Raw genomic sequence first — 20,450 nt, 5'->3', positions numbered from 1 at the left:
GTCCCCACGTCTGGCCCTGGAGGGCCTCCCAATCTGATGGAAGAGACCGATAATGACAACCTGGTGTCCACTGTCTTGATAGAGGTAGCACTTGGCAGGGGGGGCGGGGGTGGGGACCAGATATTCCCACAGGAGAACCCTGAACCTGCTCGGGAGCCCAGGGAAGGCTTCCTGGGAGAGGGGCATATCTGAGCTGTGTACTGAAGCCTGAGCAGACAGATGAAAGGGTGCGAAGGGCCTTCTCAGCCAAAAGAACAGAGCTGTCGAAGGCAGTGCTGCAGGTGCTGGCACACGGGGGAGAAGTGAGAGTGAGTCTGGAGCCACAGAAAAGAAGTAGTGTTCAAACCCAGAAGGGCTGAGAAGTACCCACTGGGCCATGTAGGGGTGGGACAAATGCCAGATTGAAGATCTCCCCACCTCCTGGGGCTGGCGGTCATGGATGCCGAGCAGCCCCCAGCTTTTCAAAGTCAATGAGTAACTTGGGGGGCTGGGCAGGGCCAGGCTTGCTGCTGTGGGCCCAGAGGTGTTTTCCACTCCTGAGCAAGTGTGGCTGGCCCGCCTACCTGCTCAAGTGTCCGCCCTGCCCTGTTCTACCCGGTCCGGCCTGGCCAGCACGCCCTGTAGAAAGAATCCTCTCACCTGGCGACTGGACCAAGGAAGCCCGCCTCGGGCACCAGCGGGTGAGGGTCCGGGACTGGAGGGGTGGGCAGGGCCGAGGCTGGGGTTGGTGGCGGGGGAAGGAGAAACACTGCCCTGTCATCCAGGGAAGAATTCCCAGGAGTGGTTGGAGGGGTTGTCGGTGCTCTGTGTGCCCAGCTCCATGCTGAGGGCTGGAAATGCTGAGACGAGGGCAGGCCTCCTGACCTTCGGGTACTTGGGTCTGAAGGCTGGCGGGGGAGGTAGAAGAGTCTGTCCTGGAGACTCTGAACCATGAGTCCTCTGTCCCAGGAGGACTTCTCCTGTGGTCAAGTCCTGCGTGACCTTGGTCGGGCCCTGCCCTTCAGGCTTTGCCGGCAATGTGAGGCACTTGCAGGAAGTGACCCTCAGAGTCGTCAGGGACTTTCTAGTTTCAAACTTTTGTGATTTGGGGGGCTGCTGGGAATGACCGCTTTGGGATCTATGAGCTGGGAGGCTATGGTGGGAAGGAGACAAAAGTCTGGAGGTGAAATCCCCATGGAGAGCCAAAACCAAGACATGCAGGGTAACTGGACCCGGGGGCCTCGGGGGGCCTGGCTGAGGAGCTGGACACCACCCTGCAGGCCCTTCGTGGGGGAGGAGAGGAGGCCAATCTGTGTGAAGTCCCTCTGGCTCTGGGTACACAGTGGGTTCAGGCAGGGGACAAGGGTGGGAGTGGAGGGGGCAGTGTCTAAGTGGGCGGGGGGCAGGTCTGAGAATTGCTGGGGCAGCCGTGAAGGACAGGGGACAGGAGGAGGTCTGCCCCACTGGTCCAGCTGAAGAAGGAGGGACTTGAAGCCCACGGTGCCCGGAGAAGCCATGGCTGGGGCTGGGTGGGAATGAGGATACATTCTAGGAGAGGGTAAAGGGAGGGGCCCCCTGCCCACCAAACTGGGCTGGATCCTTACTGCCACGTCCCTCAGGCCCATCCTGACCATGGTCCCCGCCTGGCTGTGGCTGCTCTGCCTCTTCGTCCCCCAGGTGAGCTGGGCCCTGCTCCTCGCCTTCAGACCCTGGCCTTGGGGGTTGGCACCCCTGACCCCTACTCCACCTGGACCAGGTGCACTGACGATGGATGGTAGTATTTGAGGGATGATGACAGAGATGGCTATAGACCTGCTGTGGGGGTCAGGAGGTCAAAGGCCAGAGGGCGGATGTGCTAAGGTATGGCCAGGCTCAGGGAAGGGGCAGAAATTCTCCTTCCCTGTCGGGTCCTGGTGCCCATGGAGGAAGGTATAGCTTGGGGACATGGTGAGACTCCTTCCACAGGCTTTTCCTGGGGCCCAGCCTGCAGAGCTGTATGTGGAAGTTCCAGAAAACTACGGTGGAAATTTCCCCTTGTACTTGACCAAGGTGAGCCTGGGAGCTGGGTGGGCTGCCCTCCCCCCAAGTCCTGCTTCCTCTACCTCCAGCACTTCTTTCTCTTTTTTTTTGCTCTTTCTTTAAACACTGCTTTCTAGAGAGTATGTGGTATAGTGTGAATGACTAAGAAGATCCTAATCCCTGCAGAAAGTAGAGCTTTGAGTTAAAGAATAAAGTGAAGGTGGAAGGCTTTCAAGCTTTAGAAAGTGGGGCTGGGAGGATTAGGGAGTATCAGACACAGAGGAAAGAGATCTGGCTTTGAATTTCCATCCTGTTCCTTGCTGGCTTTGTGACCTCGGGCAAGCACTAGCCCTCTCTGAGCCTCGGTTTCCCCACATATAAAATGGTGCCCTTGGGTGATGGGGGTATCCCTCAGGTGTGGCCCCCACGCCCTTCACCTCTGTTCTCCCCCCACCAGCTGGCTCTGCCCCGTGAGGAGGCTGGGGGCCAAATTGTGCTGTCAGGCAACTCAGGCATGGCAGCTGCAGGCCCCTTTGCTGTGGATCAAGAGTCTGGCTTCCTGATGGTGACCATGGCCCTTGACCGAGAGGAACAGGCGGAGTACCAGCTACAGGTATGCCTGGACCAGAGGTGGGAGAAAGCCACCATGGCAGGCGGGGTACTGAGCACCCTTCCCTGCAGGTCACCCTTGAGACAGAGGATGGACGTGTCTTGTGGGGCCCGCAGCCTGTGCTTGTGCATGTGAAGGATGAGAACGACCAGGTGCCCCATTTCTCCCAGGCCATCTACACAGCGCAGCTGAGCCGGGGCACCAGGCCTGGTGAGTGCCCCAAGCCACCAGCTCACAGCAAGGTCAGGTGGGCACTGATGGGGGGCTGGAGAAGAGAATAAAGAAATGGCCAGAGAGATGGCAGAGGGATGGGGCAGTCAGTGTTCAAGCCAACGCATCCCATTTCTGTCCCATCCTGTACCCTCCACCCCACTGAGAGTCCACAGTTGAGTTCTGTCTCCTTGGCCTCAGTTTGCTCACCTGTGAAGCAGGGAGAAAAGCCATGGCTCACCTTCGGAGTCCCGATATGAGGGTGGATATGGAAGGAAGACCCAGGGAGAGACAGAGGCGTGGGAGACTCTCCCCACGCCCTCACCCCTCATGGTTAACCCTCTCCACACGCACCAGGTACCCCCTTCTTCTTCCTTGAGGCTTCGGATGGGGATGAGCCAGGCACCGCCAACTCGGATCTTCGATTCCATATCCTGAACCAGGCCCCAGCCCAGCCTTCCCCAGACATGTTCCAGCTGGAGCCTCAGCTGGGGGCTCTGGCCCTGAGCCCTAAGGGTGAGCCTGAGCTGGGTATGAGGAGGAGGGAGGGTCAGGGAGAGCTGGGGAAGGTTGCATCCGTGCTGTAGGATAGGTTGCAGCTTGAGAGATTAAGGAATGGTGAGGATGGAGCGCCTCCACGAGATACTCTGCAGACTTGGGCCTAAGGGACAAGGACAGGAGAGACCCAGGACACTGCTTGGGGACCTTGGGGCTAATGGCAGAAGAGACCTGGACCTGGGAATTTAGACCAGAGGCATTCATTGGGGGAGGAAAGAAAAGCCAATCACACACCCACTCAGCCAGCCACCCACCCATTCATCCATCTACCATCCAACTGCATATACAGTCCATCTATCCACCATCCGTTCACACGCCCAAATTGCCATCCACCTACCTAGTCAACTGCCCATTTATTTAAACGGTCATTCGCGCACCTACCTACCATGCCTCTCCCCTTACCCTGGTCCTCCACTTACCCAGTCCATCAACAATGAAAGGGATTTTGCAAGCTGTCAAGTCCTGGTTGGGTGCTCACAATGATGCTAAAGGCCCCTCTCATCCCTTGGCCCAGAGAGTATTCTGAACGTCTGCTGTATGCTTGGCTTTGTGTTTGGTATCTTGCTGAGAAGGATGCCCTGGCCTGCTGCTCAGCTGACCACCCTGCCCCTTCTAGGGAGCATCAGCCTAGACCAGGCTCTGGAGGGGCCCTACCAGCTATTGGTACAGGTCAAGGACATGGGTGACCAGGTCTCGGGCCACCAGGCCACAGCCACCATAGATGTCTCCATCGTCGAGAACACTTGGGTGCCCCTAGATCCCATCCACCTGGCTGAGAATTGCCAGGTTCCGTACCCGCACCACATTGCGCAGGTGAGTAAGTGGCTGTCAGCAGCTGAAGTAAGTCGTGGATGGTGCAGCTGGGCCTGAGTCTCATGGAGATTTAGGGGGTGGGTCTGAGCCCAACTTGAGTCCTGCTCCTGCCCTACCTAGGCTCCGCCCTTCAGTGGCCCCATCGGTTCCCATGATGTAATAGGCATTTAAAGCTCTGGGACCAGGCCCATAGCCCCTCACCTGCTATCTGCTGGCAGGCGCGGCCCTGGGCTCTGATCTCCTCAGCTTGCCCCGGGCTTCCTCAGCAGGACAGCTGCCACCTCCCTGCTGCCATGGGGATTGTCGCCCTGGCCAGGAATGTCTCAGGCCTCCTTAAGGGTTGCCCTGGGGTCAGGCCCAGCCTGAGAAAGCAGAGGATAAAAACCAGGCGCATTGGGCAGGATCCAAGCTTGGACTAGGACTAAGCCACCATGGAGTTGCTACAGCAAGTGCCCCAAACAAAAAGATCCTACCTGGACTCCAGAGAGGATAGCTACCTGCCTAGGTCCCACAGCAGTTGGGACATAAGGGCCAATGTAGGTTGGGCCATTCTTGCCCCCTGTCCTGGGGGCCCTCATTCTGTGTCCCTCCCCCAGGTACACTGGAGTGGGGGGAATGTACGCTACCACCTGGAGAGCCAGCCCCCTGGACCTTTTGAAGTAGACACAGAGGGGAAACTCTATGTGACCAGGGAGCTGGATCGAGAAGCCCAGGCTGAGGTGAGGTGAGGGGGAAGCCAGGAGGGCAGGCTGGTGGGTGCTTGGTCACTGACAGCTTGGCTTTTGGGGGTGTCACACCCCCACAGGCACTGAGGCAGAAGTCCTGGAGCTGGCCACGAGAAGGGAACCCAGACCCTTCTGGCCAGGCTGGAGCTGCCCCTGGTCTTCATCTGAAGCCTCCCATTGCCCACTGCAGTACCTGCTCCAGGTGCGGGCTCAGAATACCCGTGGTGAGGACTACGCAGACCCTCTGGAGCTGCACGTGGTGGTGATAGATGAAAATGACAACGCACCTGTCTGTCCCCCGCGTGGCCCCCCGGTCAACATCCCGGAACTCAGCCCCCCAGGTGGGCCATCTCACACACACACACACACACACACACACACACACACACACACACACAGGATCAAGTTCAGTCCAGCACAAAAGAAGAGTGGACTCCAGGCCTGTCTGGGGTTCCACCCAGGTGGGTGCTGTCTTTGCAGGCACCATGGTGGCTAGACTTTCGGTGGAGGATGTCGATGCCCCTGGTTCCCCCAATTCCCATGTGGTGTATCGGCTGCTGAGCCCTGAGCCTGAGGAGGGGGCAGAGAGAAGCGCCTTCAAGCTGGACTCCACCTCGGGCAGTGTGACCCTGGGGGCTGCCCCCCTTCAAGCTGGCCAGAACATCCTGCTTCAGGTGCTGGCCATTGACCTAGGAGGAACAGAGGGTGGTAAGTACCCTGATGGTGACATGGGTCCCTGACCCCTCTGCTCCTATGCTGGTCTCCCCAACATGCCCTTGCCTGCCTCAGGCCTCAGCAGCACCTGTGAGATTGCAGTTACGATCACGGACATCAATGACCATGCCCCTGAGTTCACCGCGTCCCAGGTAAGCAGCAGCAGGGGAGGACACCTTGGGAAGGCACTAATGGGGGCCTCACAGCCCCTCCCCATCTCTCCAGATTGCACCCATAAGCATCCCTGAGGACACAGAGCCCGGGACCCTGGTGACCACCCTCATGGCCACTGATGCTGACCTTGAACCTACCTTCCGCCTCATGGACTTTGCCATTGAGGAGGGGAATATAGAGGGAACCTTTGGCCTGGATTGGGAACCAGATTCAGGTCATGTCCAACTGCGACTCCTCAAGGTAAGGGGTTGGGGTGGGGGAGGGGGGCGCGCACGCACACGTGCACACACACACACACACACACACACACACACACACACACACACGTGTGCCACGCCCCGACCCGCATAGTAACCCAGGCCTTACTGGTTCCAGAACCTCAGCTATGAGGCAGCTCCAAGTCACAAGCTGGTGGTAGTGGTGCGAAGTCTGGCAGAGCTAGTGGGACCAGGCCCAGGCCCTGGAGCCACAGCCACTGTGACCGTGTTGGTGGAAAGGGTGCTGCCACCTCTTAAGTTGGACCAGGAGAACTATGAGGTCAGTGTGCCAGTCAGTGCGCCAGCTGGCTCCCTCCTGCTGACCATCCAGCCCGCCGCTGACCCCATGAGCAGCCCCCTCAGGTGAGCCAGAAGCCCCGCCCCTCACCTGCTGGACCTCCCCCGCTGCCCGAGGATGACCTCAGGGCCTCAGAGGGGCTCACATTATCTGTAGGCTGGACTATTCCTCAAACCATGGCTAAAGAGACGGTTGTAACTCTGTGGGGGAAGGAAGGGGTGCTTGGACCGCAGGGGAGTTCAGATGGGGCCTCCCATGCTGTCCTGGGCCAGGCTCTCTTCCACCCACCCACCCAGACTGCAGCACAGACCAGGCTGTTCCCAGGCTCGGGCTCTGTCCTGGCCCCTTTGTGGGCTGATCTGGGAAGAGCGGAACTGAGTCAGGTCCTACAGGCTCTGATGGTCCCTCCCTCACCTACAGTATCTGTGGTTCAGGCCCTGCCCACCCCCAAGAAGCCCCTGAAGCTGGGGAGAGATCATGAGCACTGCTGCTGCCCTTCGTTCCACAGAGAGAGTGTGGAACTTGGGCAGACCACGTGGCCCCGGATGTCTCTGGGCCAGACCCCATGTATGTCCCAGTGCCTCCCTGCCCCCCGTTTTCTCTGGGCCTCAGGTTCTCCCTGGTCAATGACTCGGAGGGTTGGCTCGACATCAAGGAGGCCTCCGGGGAAGTGCACACAGCCCGGCCCCTGCAGGGCGCCCAGCCTGGGGACATGTACACGGTGCTCGTGGCGGCCCAGGTTGCAGGTATGGCCATGCTGTGATGGGGGCCTCTGCGAGGGAGAGAAAGCCCTGGTCCAGATGGACAGGACCAAGCTTCCTTGCCAGGGCCCTTGCTGGCATCCACTCTGCCCTAGGCAGGAGCGATGGACAAGGGGCTGGCTCCAGTGTCCTTGTCTGAGAACGCCTGGCCTCTGCCTCCCCTCTCAGACCATCCTCCTCACTAGACACTTGCAATCCCCCAACCTGACACTCAGCCCCGGAGGGCATCTCAGGGTGTCAGCTTCAGACATAGTCTGGGAGCAGAGGGTGCGGGGCTGGGCAGGGGGAGGGAGTGCCAGGTGGTGAGCCTGGATGGGACACAGAGGCCAGGTGGGGAGGACTCTGAAGGCCCCTTTGACAGGAGGAAGGGCTGGGCCAGGGGTGGGTGTGTCAGGTTTTAGCTCTGAGCAGGGCTGTCCTGTGATGCAGGACAGACCAGCCAGGGTGAGCTCATCTGCAGTCAGGGCATTTCCACATTGTTAGGCCCTGGCACCAGGGGCCAGGGGTGGGGGGTGGGGGCAGCAAGGGCAAGTTTGGCATTCAGAAAGGCACAGAAAGGCCTGACAGCTGTTTGGGATAGTGAAGGGGGTGAAGGGCATTGTGGGGAGAGACTGGCCTGGAGATGGAGGCGGGGGTGGGGGGAGGGGGTGCAGAGAGGGGGTGTTGCAGGGACTCAGCGGGTGGAGACGGATGGGCTGCGGGGAGCCGGGAGGTGGGGGTGGAGGAAGGGACCAGCCCAGGGACTCTGCATCCACCCCCAAGGGCCCGGGCCAGCTCATCACTGCCTCCTCTGCAGATGAGCCAACACTGAGCACCTCTGCGACCCTCATGATCCACTTCCTGAAGGCCCCTTCTGCCCCAACCCCGACTCTGGCCCCTCTGGCTCCTGTGCCCACCCGACACCTCTGCACACCCCGCCAGGACCATGGCGTGGTTGTCAGCGGACTCAGAGAGGACCCTGACCTGGCCGGTGGGCATGGTCCCTACAGCTTTGCCCTTGGTCCCAACCCCACGGTGCAGCGGGACTGGCGCCTCCGGGCTCTCAATGGTGTGTAGTTGGGGAGGGAGGGAGGGAGGCTGTGGCCAAGGCAGCGGTGGGTGGCACTTGGAAGTGAGATACCCTTCCATGGGGAGGGTGGGGCTGGGCCTGGGGGAGCAGGCTAATGACTCTGAGGACTGCTTATGGTCCCAACAGGGTCCCATGCCTACCTCACCCTGGGCCTGCACTGGGTGGAGCCACGTGAACACGTAGTCCCAGTAGTTGTCAGCCACGATGCCCAGATGTGGCAGATCCTGGTTCGAGGTGAGGCCAGGCTGGGGTGCAGTTAAGGTCAGGGGTCTGCAGTTCCTGAGGAAACCACTGGCATGCAGGGGGAGGGGTTGGGCACACCTGCCTGCAGGCTCACAGCATATGCCCGTGCACACCTGCACATCTGTGGCAGGGCACACAGACCCAAGTGCATGAAGACATATGCACAGAGGAACTGGCACAGCCCCCGCCACACCCATGAATATATACATATGCACGAAAACACACATACTAGCCAGGAGGGCTGGGCTGGGGGCTTCAACAAGCTCGGGAGCCTTCACCCACTGTCCTTACTTTCCTTCCCTGCCTGTGCCCAGTGATCGTGTGTCGCTGCAATGTGGAGGGACAGTGCATGCGCAAGGTGGGCCGCATGAAGGGCATGCCCACGAAGCTGTCAGCGGTGGGCATCCTCGTGGGCACCCTGATCGCCATAGGTAATGGAGGCTGGGGGAGAGCAAGGGGGGTCAGAGCCACTACCTCTGGATAAACAGTGTCCCTGTCCCATGGTGGCCCCCAGGGCTTGGGAAGGAGCCCCCAGCTCTCCTTGTCACTATGCTCTTGCCTCCTGATGTCATAGTCATCGTCAACCTCCTTGATAAAGCATTTACTTTTACATTATTACACGTTGACTGCATCGGGCCCTATGCCAAGCATAGGATTATCGTCGGACCCTCCTCACAACTCTGTGAGTAGACCCTGGCATCTCCCCATTTTCCAGATGAGGTCACTGATGTACAGAGAGGTTAAGTGACTTGTCCAAGGTCACAGAGTTAGAGTGTGCCATAGCCCAGCTCTGACAGCCTAATTCCTTCAGTCCCAGCCTCCTTCTCCATCCTCTTTGTTTTCTTCTTTCTTTCTTTTTTTTTTTTTTTTTGTCTTTTGTCCTTTTAGGGCCCTACCTGCGGCATATGGAGGTTCCCAGGCTAGGGGTCTAATCGGAGCTGTAGCCACCAGCCTACACCACAGCCACAGCAATGTGGGATCTGAGCCGCGTCTGGACCTACACCACAGCTCATGGCAATGCCGGATCCTTAACCCACTGAGCAAGGCCAGGGATCAAACCTGCAACCTCATCGTTCCTGGTCAGATTCATTAACCACTGAGCCACTGCGGGAACACCCCTCTTTGTTTCTTTAGCCCCTGAATTTTTTGCTGGCTGGTTTTCTTTGCTGGTTCTAGCACAATGCTACAATGTGCCTTTCTCTCAGAGGTCCGTGGGAACAACTCACTGGCTTCCAGTCGATCCTCACCCAAACCGTTCCCTGGAGAAGGGGCCCTTGGAGGCTGCGTTGTCCTGGGGCAGCCTCCAGGTGGTGGGGGCCTGGCGAGGGCTGAGCAGGCTAAGTCGTTAGGCTTCTTCAGACACTAGACTCACAGACCCATTCCAGCCGCGGGGATACTGTCTAGGAAACTTTGCTTCCTTATTAAATCAATACCAATAGCAAGGAGTCCCTAGTCTTGGCCCAGTCCTATGGCCCCTTCTGAGGGCTGATCTATCCCTCTCGGGCCCCTCAGGCATCTTCCTCATCCTCATCTTCACCCACCTGACCCTGGCGAGGAAGAAGGACCTAGATCAGCCGGCAGACAGTGTGCCCTTGAAGGCGGCGGTTTGAACGGTCCAGGTGGCCTCTGTTGGGAGCTTGGCCTCTGGATCCACCTGCATCCACTGGGAGAGGGACCCGAACTCCAGATCCACAAGGGCCAGGAGAGGGTGGAAACTGCTTCACCTGCCCCAGGGCGGAGGCATGTCTGCGGAGCCTGCACACTGACTTAATGGGCTGCCCTTGGAAGTGCTTCAGATGGCTCATATGTGTTCAATAATAAAGCCTCAGAGAACTGGGCACGGGCCCTAAGGGACTGCGAGCCTGTGTCTGAGTGTCCGCGTGTCTGTGTGTGTGTGAACCAGGTTTCATCCCTTCTCCTGCTGCACAGAAAGTGTCTGGAGGCTTGAGGGGAAAGCCTGGGCTCCCCTGTAGGGAAAGACAGGGGGATGTCATATGGGCTCCCGGTAAGATCTTGAGGCTAGAGTAAGGTGGGGTGTTTCCACTGGGCATTCGAGACCACAGGCTGCAGTCCCCAGATGGGTTACATCTGTCCAGGTGATGATTGAGTAGAGTTTCCTCAAGGGGGTCATTTCTGCGTTTGCCTGGTTATCATCTTTGCTATGGGAGGGCACCTTGTGAGTCCATGTCCTGCACTCATGTGTGAGCGCCCTTGTGTCACCCTGCATGAGTCACCTGCACACAGGAGTGAGCAGGGGACCCTCAGGCTCAGGAGGAGTTTGGGTAGGAATCATGAGGGCCCCATGGGGCTGAAACAGGAGAGGTGAGGCTCGGGATGGGCCCCTCTGCCCCCAGTGCCGGTCCCAAGGCATCAGTGGTTTTATACAGCTGGTGATGGCAAGCAAAAAGTCAGAGAAGGGGGAATTACTCTGGTGGACACCACTGGGGTGGGATAGAAACCTCATGGCTCAACCTGGCCCTGCTCCTGCCCCAGGTGAACGTTTGCCCCTGGCCCAAGGTGAAGCCACAGCCCTGGTGCTGAGTCCTGATGACAGCTTCAGTCTGACCTCTAAGCCCTGCATGTGACCCCAGACACACGCTGATCCCCCATGCCTTCATCCCAACGGTCTCTGGGGAACCAGGGTGAGACTTGCTATCCCAGGCACCCAGGGCTGATGATGGTAAATCACGGGGAAGGGAGAAAAACAACCTCAGTGGGGCCCGGACCCTATTTTTAGGAGATAATCTCTTCACTCCTGGCAGATTCTGCAGGATGGAGGCCAAGCCCAGCCAAGAGACATGGGAGCGGGCATCCTGGCTGGCCTGGGGGAGCCTGGGAAACTCAGTCAGGATGCTCAGCCGGGGATGGATCCAAGCTGAGGATGATCCCAGCCCTCTGGGCCCAGGTGCTCCGCCCCCCATCCTTCTCAGCGGGCTCTGCTGACTACCTCGGTCCAAGCAGAGCTTTCTGCCCCTCTGCTGGGATCCTCTGCTTGGCCTGTACCCACTCAGAAGTCTTCAGGGTACAAAGGTCTTTGAAGGCAGATCTCATCTGATCCTTCTATCACCCTGTGAGGGTTACTGGTCCCAGTGGAGGATCTTGAAGATCAGAGAGATTAAGAGCTGCAGCTGGGTCTTAGAAGCAGGGCACGAGGTGAGACTTTTTGGTCAAGGTTCGTGTTACTTCTCCAGTAGTGTCCTACTCCCAGGAGATCCCCCAGAAGGGGGAGAGAAGCCCCAACTCCAGCTCCCACATGGCCCTGCTGGGTGACACTGGGCTGGAGAGCCCCCTCCAGCCTTGGCACCTTGCCAGCTCCAAGGCTCTCTCTGGGTGACGCTAAGATATCTCATTGAGTTCAGACTGGTCTAGAGCTGAAGAGGGTCATGGGCCCTCCCTGGTGGGGAGCTCACAGTCTCCCTCTCCCAGGCCCCTTCCAAAGGCACAGGGCCAGATCAAAGGGACCCAGCAGTGAGGATCGGGAGGCGGACTTGGAAAGAATGTAAACATGAGGATATTTTTAAACTTTTTCCAGCCCCAGAGATTACAGCTCTTGAAGCAAGAGGCCCAGAGGTCAGCCCAGCCTTCACTCACAGAGACAGAAGCAATCTTAGGACTTTAGAGACCCCCACCCCACTCACTGCCACCCATACTGTCTGGGACTCTAGCTTGGGCCTCAGGGCAGAAATTCTCCCTCTGATCTCAGCTTCAGAAGGCCTACTGCTGCGGGATAGTGTGCTTCCAACAAGAGGGCCTCAGGGATGTGTGAGGACCCAAAGGATTGAAAGGTTGTGGGGAGTTGCCACTGTGGCTCAGCAGTAACGAACCTGACTAGTATCCATGGGGATGCATGTTCGATCCCTGGCCTCACTCAGTGGGTTAAGGATCTGGTGTTGCTATGGCTGTGGTGTAGGCTGGTGACTATAGCTCTGATTCGACCCCTAGCCTGGGAACTTCCATATGCTGCAGGTGTGACCCTAAAAACAAAAACAAAAACAAGAAACAACAACAATAGAAAAGAAGGGTTGTGGGGGCCTGCCAGGGGCAGAGCTAGTGCAGAGAGACTGAACTTGGAGACTCCATCCTGGTACACACTGCCCTGTCAGTCCATTAGGTGTGTGTATATGTGTGCGCGCACGTGCACGCGCATGCACGTTAAAGTCTGCGTGATGTAAGCTTTCCAGGAGCCCACCCCAGCCCCTCCCTTCTTCCCCTTCCCTAGCACCCCTGGCCCCCTCCCCCTTGGACTCCTTGGGTCAGTGGGGGACATAGGAGGGCAGGAGATGGGCTTGAGAGTCAAGGGGAAGAGAACAGGGAAGGTGAGAACACGCTTGCTGGGAACGGAGAGGTGAGAAGGCTGGGGGAGGGGCTGGTCCGGGTCAGACTGGGAGAGATTCAGGGGCCACTGACATGGGAACTGGGGGACTCAGACTCAGCTCCCTTGATTACCCCAGTGTCACAGTGACTCAGGAACTTGGATACAAGCCTCCCTAGATCTCCCCGCTTCAGATGTCACAGTGATATTCGCCCTGGGTTCCATGGCAACAGCCTCTTCCTTCAGAGTGATGCGGCCACCCTCACATTCCCATGTGACGCAGTGCAGCGCACACAGGAGAGACTCATAGAGGGGACTCAGTCACATCATGTGCTGTATCCCAGGGACCCCACACCCTTACCCCATCCATGTCCCCACTGACTAGGACGTCAAAGGGTCAGAGTTCACAGGGGCATTCAGGAGACAGGCCAGACAGAGGGTACCAGGACAGTGAGGGGCCCTAGCCCCAAGAGAGGCCTTGCTGTCCTTTTTCCATGCTTCAAGGGGCTGCTGTGCCACCTTACCCTGCTTATGGGCCCAGAGAGGGAGAGTGTCCAGTTCCAGGTCACACAGCTCCCCAGTGGAGGGGAGAGCTCAGGCCCCAGGCCAGGGTATTCTCCTCCAGGTCCCCTCTGCTGAGGCAGCAGGGGCAGAGGATGAGGCTGGTGCTTTATCATAAGGAGTGGTGGCACTTCAAGCCCAGGACAATGGGTGGGGGGCAGCAAATAGGTCTGAAGGGGAGAAGGCCTGGAGACTTGCCCTCAGTCTGAGGGCTGGTGCCTCCTGCCTGAAGCAGTAGCCGTGTTGTCCCTGTGTGTGTGCCCACTCAGCAGGGCTGTTGCTATTCTTACCCGCTTGGTGGTGGCGGTGGGGTCAGAGATAGTGCCTGGGTGGGAGCGAGTCATGAGCCCTGGCTCCTTATCGGACACGTTCCCTGGAAACTTGGCAGAGGCTGCCAGGCTCCAGGGGCCCGGACAGTGCGGGTGAGGTGGTCACAGGGACAGGGTGGGGGGATGGGCTCACCCAGGACAAGGCCCAGTGCCAGCCTAGCTGCCTCTCCTACAGCCAGGCAAGGGCCCATCAGAACTGGCCTGGGCTTCCAATGGGATTTCTTCCCATGTGCTCATTAAGACCCTCAAGTCATGCTCAGCTTCCTACCCAGTTCAACCCAGAACACACCACCTTTGCGTGTGCAATGCCCCAGAAGATAACGTGTTGGTTTCCCCACTGAGACGGTAGGCAGGGAGAGCACTGTCTTGGGAGCCGGAGGGGCCCCGGCTGACCACTGCCTGGCCCACTTGCTCTGTGACCTTGGGCCCCGCACTTCCCTTTCTCAGAGCTTGGGTTTCCTCGTCCTTTCCTGGTGACAAAGTCCAACCATCAGGAAGGTGGACTAACGGCTGCAAATATGTGTGTGTCTGTGCACGTGTGCTCAGGGGTGGGGGCCGGGAAAGGGAGACACGTGGGTCCCCCACCCTGGAGACTCCCGCCCCATGGATTTTCCATTGGCACGTCGGCACCCTCTCCCCTAAAATAGGCCCTACGAGCCGTGTGCGACAGAGCCCAGACTGAGGGGACTTTTTTTAGCTGCCCTTTGATTGTCAGCTCTCGAGCGGCCGCTATTTTGAGCCCCAACAACTGCAGGAGTAGGGCCAAGTGGGGGCTGGGGTCAGCTCAGTGGGTCTGGCTGGTTCCCCGAAGGCATCCCCGAGAGGGTCAGCCATGCCCTCTCATGCCCAGCGCTGCTGGCAGGGAGAACAGAGCATCTCCTGTGTACTGGGCCCGAGGGCTCAGCCATCTACCTCTAGGGAAGCTGCAGACCTGGCAAAAGCCACCCTCATTTATGGAGCTCACCCCATAGGCTACTGGCCATGGCCACCGAGAGAAGAACACATCCTGGGGATCAACGGAGGTAACACAAGCAAAGCCCTTACTTAGTACAGGGGCTGGCACATCACTGGCCCTCAAAAATGGAAATAGCTCTTATTATTGTTGTCATCACAGCCACAATCATTCTTGATTTTGCTGTCACAGAAACTTTTTTTTTAATGGCTGCATCCGAGGCATACGGAAGTTCCCAGGTTAGGGGTCTAATCAGAGCTGCAGCTTCTGGCCTACACCACAGCCACAGCAACGCCAGATCCCAGCTGTGTCTGCGGCCTACACCACAGCTCATGGCAATGCTGGATCCTTTAACCCACTGAGCAAGGCCATGGATTAAACCTACATCCTCATGGATAACAGTCAGGCTGAGCCACAATGGAAACTTCCAGAAACATTTTTAACAGGTTTCCTTCCAGTCTTTTTTCTGTGCATTTATCTTAATGTCACTGAGCTCAGGTCATAATATTCCCCCGCCGCCCCACACTTGGTTTCATAGAAAGGAGCCTCTAAGTCTGTTGAGGTGCCTCTCTTGGCATCTCTGGGCCCTACCCCCAGGGGTTGGTCCTCTATAGATGGTCGTTGGGGGCCATGACCCCTGAGATTGTACCTAACCTCCAGTGTCTGTGGTATGCCCACACTTCTGTCATCTCCTCAAATGTCATCAGCCACTGCCCCAAAGGCTTCCAGAGCCCCAGAGTTTGAAAGTCAAGTCCTAGCTGCTGGGTCCTCAGATGGTCCCTGTATCTGGATTCTAGAACTCTCTGGCTAGCACCTAAGGATATGGGCTTATTTTCACAGATAGATATGAGAAAGAATTTTCTGGCTATTCAGGTGGGTAAGATTAGGCAATAGATCATGAGGACAAATGATCCATTTGTCGGCTTCCTGATCTTTATGTGGGGGACAGGGCGGGTAGGGTATGGGCTGCCAAGAAAAAGGGTTGAGATAGAAAGCCAGATTCTGGGAAGTGGCTGGGCAGGGAGAGAAAGGTAGCGTGGCTGAGCCAGCCCTTCCCCTTCCTGGCTGGGGTCATTTCCCAGCAGGGCAGCAAGGTCAGCTGGGGTTGGGGGTCATATGTTTACCCTCACCCCAAATGGTTACTGCACAAGGTGAGACTTCCTTGTTACCCGAAGGACAAAAATAGATCCCAGGTGATGGCCAGTGATCCATGCCCAGAACCACCCGAGTTATTCTGAGAGTGGCAGGCACAGGGCCAGCCCAGGCTTGGACAAGTGGGAGTGAGTTGGAAGTGGCATCCTCAGCCTGTGGGCTCTCCCTGCCCTTTTGGGAATCCTGATCAGGATGCGGGGATGGGAGAGGCCAGAGCTGTATGCAGGCTGACCCTCCATAGGTGGGCCTAGAATCCTGACTCAGCTCTGTGACCTTGAGCAAGCCACTTGACATCTCCGAGCATCAGCTTCCTTCTCAACCAATGGGAACGTTAATTCCTGTGTCTCAGCGTAGCTGAGAGGACCCTGCGAAGCTGACACATGGTGCTGGGTAGATGCGTGAGTTTCTACTTCAGCTGCCCTAGAATTCAGAGAGGACAAAGGCCTTTCCTGCATGACCCCACCACCAAAAGGCCCCTTCCCTGCTGATCTGAAGGAACCAGAGTCGGGCACAAAAACATGTCTCTGGAAGGGCCTGTGGGGATTTTCCAGGAACAACTCCATCGAGCTGGAGAATTCCATTTCTGGCCCTGCTGCCCACGGCTCAGGCTAAGGAGGGGATGCTCCGGCTCATTCCGGTTCTGCCCAGTTCCTGCTCCTCGCCGCAAAGCCCAGATCAGGGTGTTCCGCTCCGTATTTGCTTGCCATTTGCGGTGGAGTGTGAGGGGCCTGAGGCTCCAAAGTCCCCCTGAGGCCCTGACACAGAACAGTGTGGGGCACAGCTGGTCCTCTCCTGACCCCTACCCCTTCCTGGGGCCCTTCCTCTTCTTCACCTGGCATGTCTCAGCATTTTCCCTGAAGCCGGTCCCCTGCCCTAAGGGTCACCCCGGATAAACACGGACAAGCCAATATGATGGATGCTGACTTGGTGGAGGAGATGGCACCTGACCCAGCTTGGGGGTGGGGGTGACAAAGGCAGCTGCAGTGGGGAAGGGTGGCCAGGCTGGGACATCTGCCCGGGCAGAAGCTCAGAGGACTGGGACACACTGTGATGTCTCTGTGAAGCTAGAGAACAGGTTTGAGGGAGTCGAAAGGGCACTGAGATCCAGCTGGGAGTTGAAGGCAACTCATTTATTTGCTGAGATAGAATTGGACCCTACCCCCCTTCCCACTCCAGGCCTCTCCCCTCCACCGCTACCCTCGTGAGGGTTTTCCCTGGGTTTGGCCAGAAACAGGGGGAGTCCTATCAGGGCAAAGCCAGGCTCCAAATAGGAATCGCAAGATAACAGGGTGTTAGAGGTAGCCCCGAGGGGACCCAGCTCAGCTCATCATAAGGCATAGTCCACCCTCTGCGATATTCCTGCCCCCATGAAATGAACCTTCTGCCCACAGGGGTCCCCGGGGGAGTGACAGGACACTCAGATCTGCTGGAAGCAAAGCTTTTGCAGGGTCCCAGCTGAGCCCTGGGGAACCCCCAGACCCTCTCTGCCATTTTATGGCAACTTCAGCCCAGCACCTGCGCCCTCTCCACCTCTCAGGAGGGGGAACGTGCCCCCCGCCTCCACTCTGCAGGATGGCGCCAAGGTTTATGATCCAGCCTAGAAGACGCTGAGAGCCACACGGGTGGAAAAAGTTACCCGGTTCTAAATCAGCCAGCCTTTGGGTGATCTCATCCCCTTCCCAATATAGTTGCGGTCCCCTCCCCCAGGGCGGCCCGTGGCCAATGGGCTTAGTCACGAGGGAGCTGGTGGAGGGGTGTGCATGAGGTCTGGGGGAAGGATTTCAACTTGGGGTTACACTGTACATTCTGGTTTGCAATCTGATTTCCCACCCCCTCATTTACTGTATTTACAGTGAGCAGTTTCCTGTCAAATAAAGATCTTCCACCATCACTTTTAAAGTCCACCCGGATGGATGCACCAGGATCTCTGTGTCCAATATGTGGAAGAAGGACATGTCAGCAGGGTCCGGTTTCTCTTTCTTACAAACACCAGTGCTATGACCATTTTTGTTCAAACCCCTTGTGTAGCTGTCTGGTCCTCCCTCCTCCCTCCCTCCTTCCCTTTCCCTCTCTCAGATAAATTCTAACAGGTGCTGGGCGGGAGAGCAGGCTGCACTGTGTGACTGATGAGTTCTGAGCCTTCCCCTAAGCCAGCGGTGCCAGGCCCAGGGCAGCCAGGGAATCAGGAACTAGTCCAGGGCTATGGGGTCAGGGGAGCAGGGCAGACTCTGGTCTGTTGATCCCTCCTGACTGCTCAAGGCCAGCACCACCTCCAGCTTCCACCTGCTCTTGCCTTCCCAACCGCACAGGCCAGGCTGACTGGGATGCATGGAAAGGCCACACACAAGGTCTGTCCTTTGTTGTATCCACACAGCCCCACTCCCAGGCACAAGCAAAGGGCCCCCACAAACGATCCTATTCATGTCTCTCCAAGTACTCCCCCAGCTTAGGTTAGAATGTGTCCATGGACCGAGAGCTTACTCCTTCCTGCCAGGCTTTTGGGGAACAGATAGGGCATTAAAACAAAAAAATCAAACGAGAGTTTCCCTTCTGGCTCAGTGTGTTAATAACCCGACTAGTATCCATGAGGGTATGGGTTCGATCCCTGGCCTCACTCAGCGAGTTTAAGGATCCAAAGCTGCTGTGAGCTGTGGCATAGGTCGCAGATGTGGCTCAGATCCTGTGTTGCTGTGGCTGTGGTGCTGCAGCTCCAATCTGACTCCTCCTAGCCTGGGAACCTCCATATGGTGCAGGTGCGGCCCTAAAAAGGAAAAGAAAAATTCAAATGAATAGATATTCAACAGAATTGCATGATCTCTTAGAAGCCACATGAAAGCTAAGAGAAAGCTTTGGAGTCAGACACCAAGATTTGAAACTCAGCTTTGCATTTACTAGTTTTGTGACCCTGGGCACATCATTGCACCCCTCCAGGCTCAGTGTCAACACCTGTAAAATGGGTTCATAATATTTGTGAGATTTTAAGGGACTAGCTCACGTGATTATGGAGGCTGAGAAGTCCCACCACCTGCTATCTGCAAGCTGAAGGCACAGGAAAGCCAGTGCTGTGGTTCCAGTCCAAACCCAAGGGCCTATGAACCAGAGGAGCCAAGGATATAAGTCCCAGTCAGAATCCAAAGCCTTGAGAACAGGAGCATCAGAGGTCCAAGAGCAGAAGACAGAGGTTCTCACTCAACAGAGAGCAAATTTTCTCTTCCTCCCAACTTTTGTTCAATCCTAGCCCTCAATGGATTGAATAATGTCCACCCACTTCTTACTCAGTCTACTGATTAAAATGCTAAACTGGTGTTCCTGCCATGGCTCAGCAGAAACGAACGGGACTAGTATCCATGAGGATGTGGGTTCGATCCCTGGCCTCTCTCAGTGGGTTATGGATCTAGCACTGCCGTGAGCTGTGGTGTAGGTTGCAGACATGACTCGGATCCTGCGTGGCTGTGGCTGTGGCGTAGGTGGGCAGCTATAGGTCCAATTCGACCCCTAGCCTGGGAACCTCCGTATACCATGGGTATGGCCCTAAAAAGACACACACACACACACACAAAAGCTAATCTCTTCTGGAAATACCCTCACGGATGTGCACAGAAATGTTTTTATCAGCTACTGGGCACCCCGTAGCACCGATAACACATAAAATTAACCATCACAGGGAGTTCCCGTCGTGGCTCAGCGGTAACGAATCTCATTAGTATCCATGAGGTTGCAGGTTTGATCCCTGACCTTGCTCAGTGGGTTAAGGATCCAGAATTGCCATGAGCTGTGGTGTAGGTCGCAGACACAGCTTGGATCCCGTGTGGCTGTGGCGTAGGCCAGCAGCTACAGCTCTGATTAGACCTCTAGCTTGGGAACCTCCACATGACACAGGTGCAGCCCTAAAAAGACAATAAATTAAGTAAATAAATAACCATCACAACCATCTCTCAGATTCACCAGCTATCAGGACTTTGCTGCACAATAACTTTGTCAATCCCCAGGGTCACTTCTGCTATATTCTATTGGTTACAAGTAAGTTGCTAAAGTCAGCCCAGGTTCAAGAGGAGGGGAATTTGACCCCACAGCGTGATGGGAGGAGTGGCAAGGAGTTTATGATCAACATTAAAACCACAGCCAGGAACAAAAGGAGGAGGGTTCCAGGTTCTGTCCTAGAGGTGACCAAGGGGCTGGCCTGACCCTTGGAAGAAGTGACTCCAGCTTGTGGGGTAAGACAAAGACCACTTTCTTTTTTCTTACTCCCTCCTTTATGTGTGACTATAATGCCCACACAGCTGGGGAGGAAGATTCTGAGCTTTCTCCCAAGGGTGAGGGGGAGTCATGGAAGGGTTTGGAGCAAAAGAGTGACATGTTCAGATTTGAGTCTGACCAAGATCACTCTGACTACTGTGTGCTGGCGGAGTTGACCAGAGCGAGTAGTTGTTGCTTAGGGGTGGAGGAGGATAAGGATGGTTTGGACCATTCCTGGGGCTGGGACAGGTGGTGGGCAGGAGGGAGTGGACCTCAGAGCTGCTGGGAGTGGCTGTGGGGTCCGGCTACAGGGATTGGGAGAGATTGGGATGGGAAGGGTTCAGAGATGGGGGGCAGTCCACAGAGAGGAACGCCCACACTGGGGAGACCAGAAAAGGTGACAGCCACTCCCTTGCTTCTCTTGGGAGTCCAACAGTCCCTTTCCCACAAGGAAGGGTTAGTGACCACAGGATAGGGT

The 20,450-nt window shown here is 56.9% G+C and overlaps 2 protein-coding genes across 6 annotated transcripts in view; both read left to right on the top strand.

The window, feature by feature from the left end:
* Positions 1-20,450, top strand: part of TK2 (thymidine kinase 2) — a 1,024,677-nt gene that overhangs the window by 652,536 nt on the left and 351,691 nt on the right. The window lies entirely within an intron of this gene.
* Positions 107-10,290, top strand: CDH16 (cadherin 16). Of its 5 annotated transcripts, none has more exons than XR_014805722.1 (18): positions 588-680; positions 1,599-1,656; positions 1,945-2,028; positions 2,456-2,611; positions 2,680-2,818; positions 3,176-3,334; positions 3,993-4,189; positions 4,786-4,908; positions 5,105-5,255; positions 5,395-5,622; positions 5,704-5,780; positions 5,854-6,042; positions 6,178-6,422; positions 6,970-7,103; positions 7,915-8,166; positions 8,314-8,421; positions 8,745-9,112; positions 9,943-10,290. XR_014805722.1 is itself a non-coding variant. In XM_021094023.2 (18 exons), exons 2-18 carry the CDS (start codon positions 1,612-1,614, stop codon positions 10,038-10,040), a joined length of 2,502 nt encoding a protein of 833 aa, XP_020949682.2. In that variant the 5' UTR covers positions 588-680; positions 1,599-1,611; the 3' UTR covers positions 10,041-10,290. The 5 variants fall into 5 exon arrangements, 3 of the variants coding, with proteins under 3 accessions (XP_020949680.2, XP_020949682.2, XP_084816067.1); XM_021094023.2 differs by having other exon boundaries at positions 8,745-8,861; XM_021094021.2 differs by lacking the exon at positions 1,599-1,656 and having other exon boundaries at positions 107-680; positions 8,745-8,861.

This window comes from Sus scrofa, chromosome 6 (genome assembly GCF_054392235.1).
Source record: "Sus scrofa isolate SSC_HxYL_T2T_F1_AM1 chromosome 6, Sscrofa_HxYL_maternal_Yorkshire_Landrace_v2.0, whole genome shotgun sequence".
In the NCBI taxonomy this organism is placed as follows: Eukaryota; Metazoa; Chordata; class Mammalia; order Artiodactyla; family Suidae; genus Sus; species Sus scrofa.
Note: the sequence above shows the minus strand (reverse complement) of the source record. Positions and strands in the feature narration are given on the sequence as shown.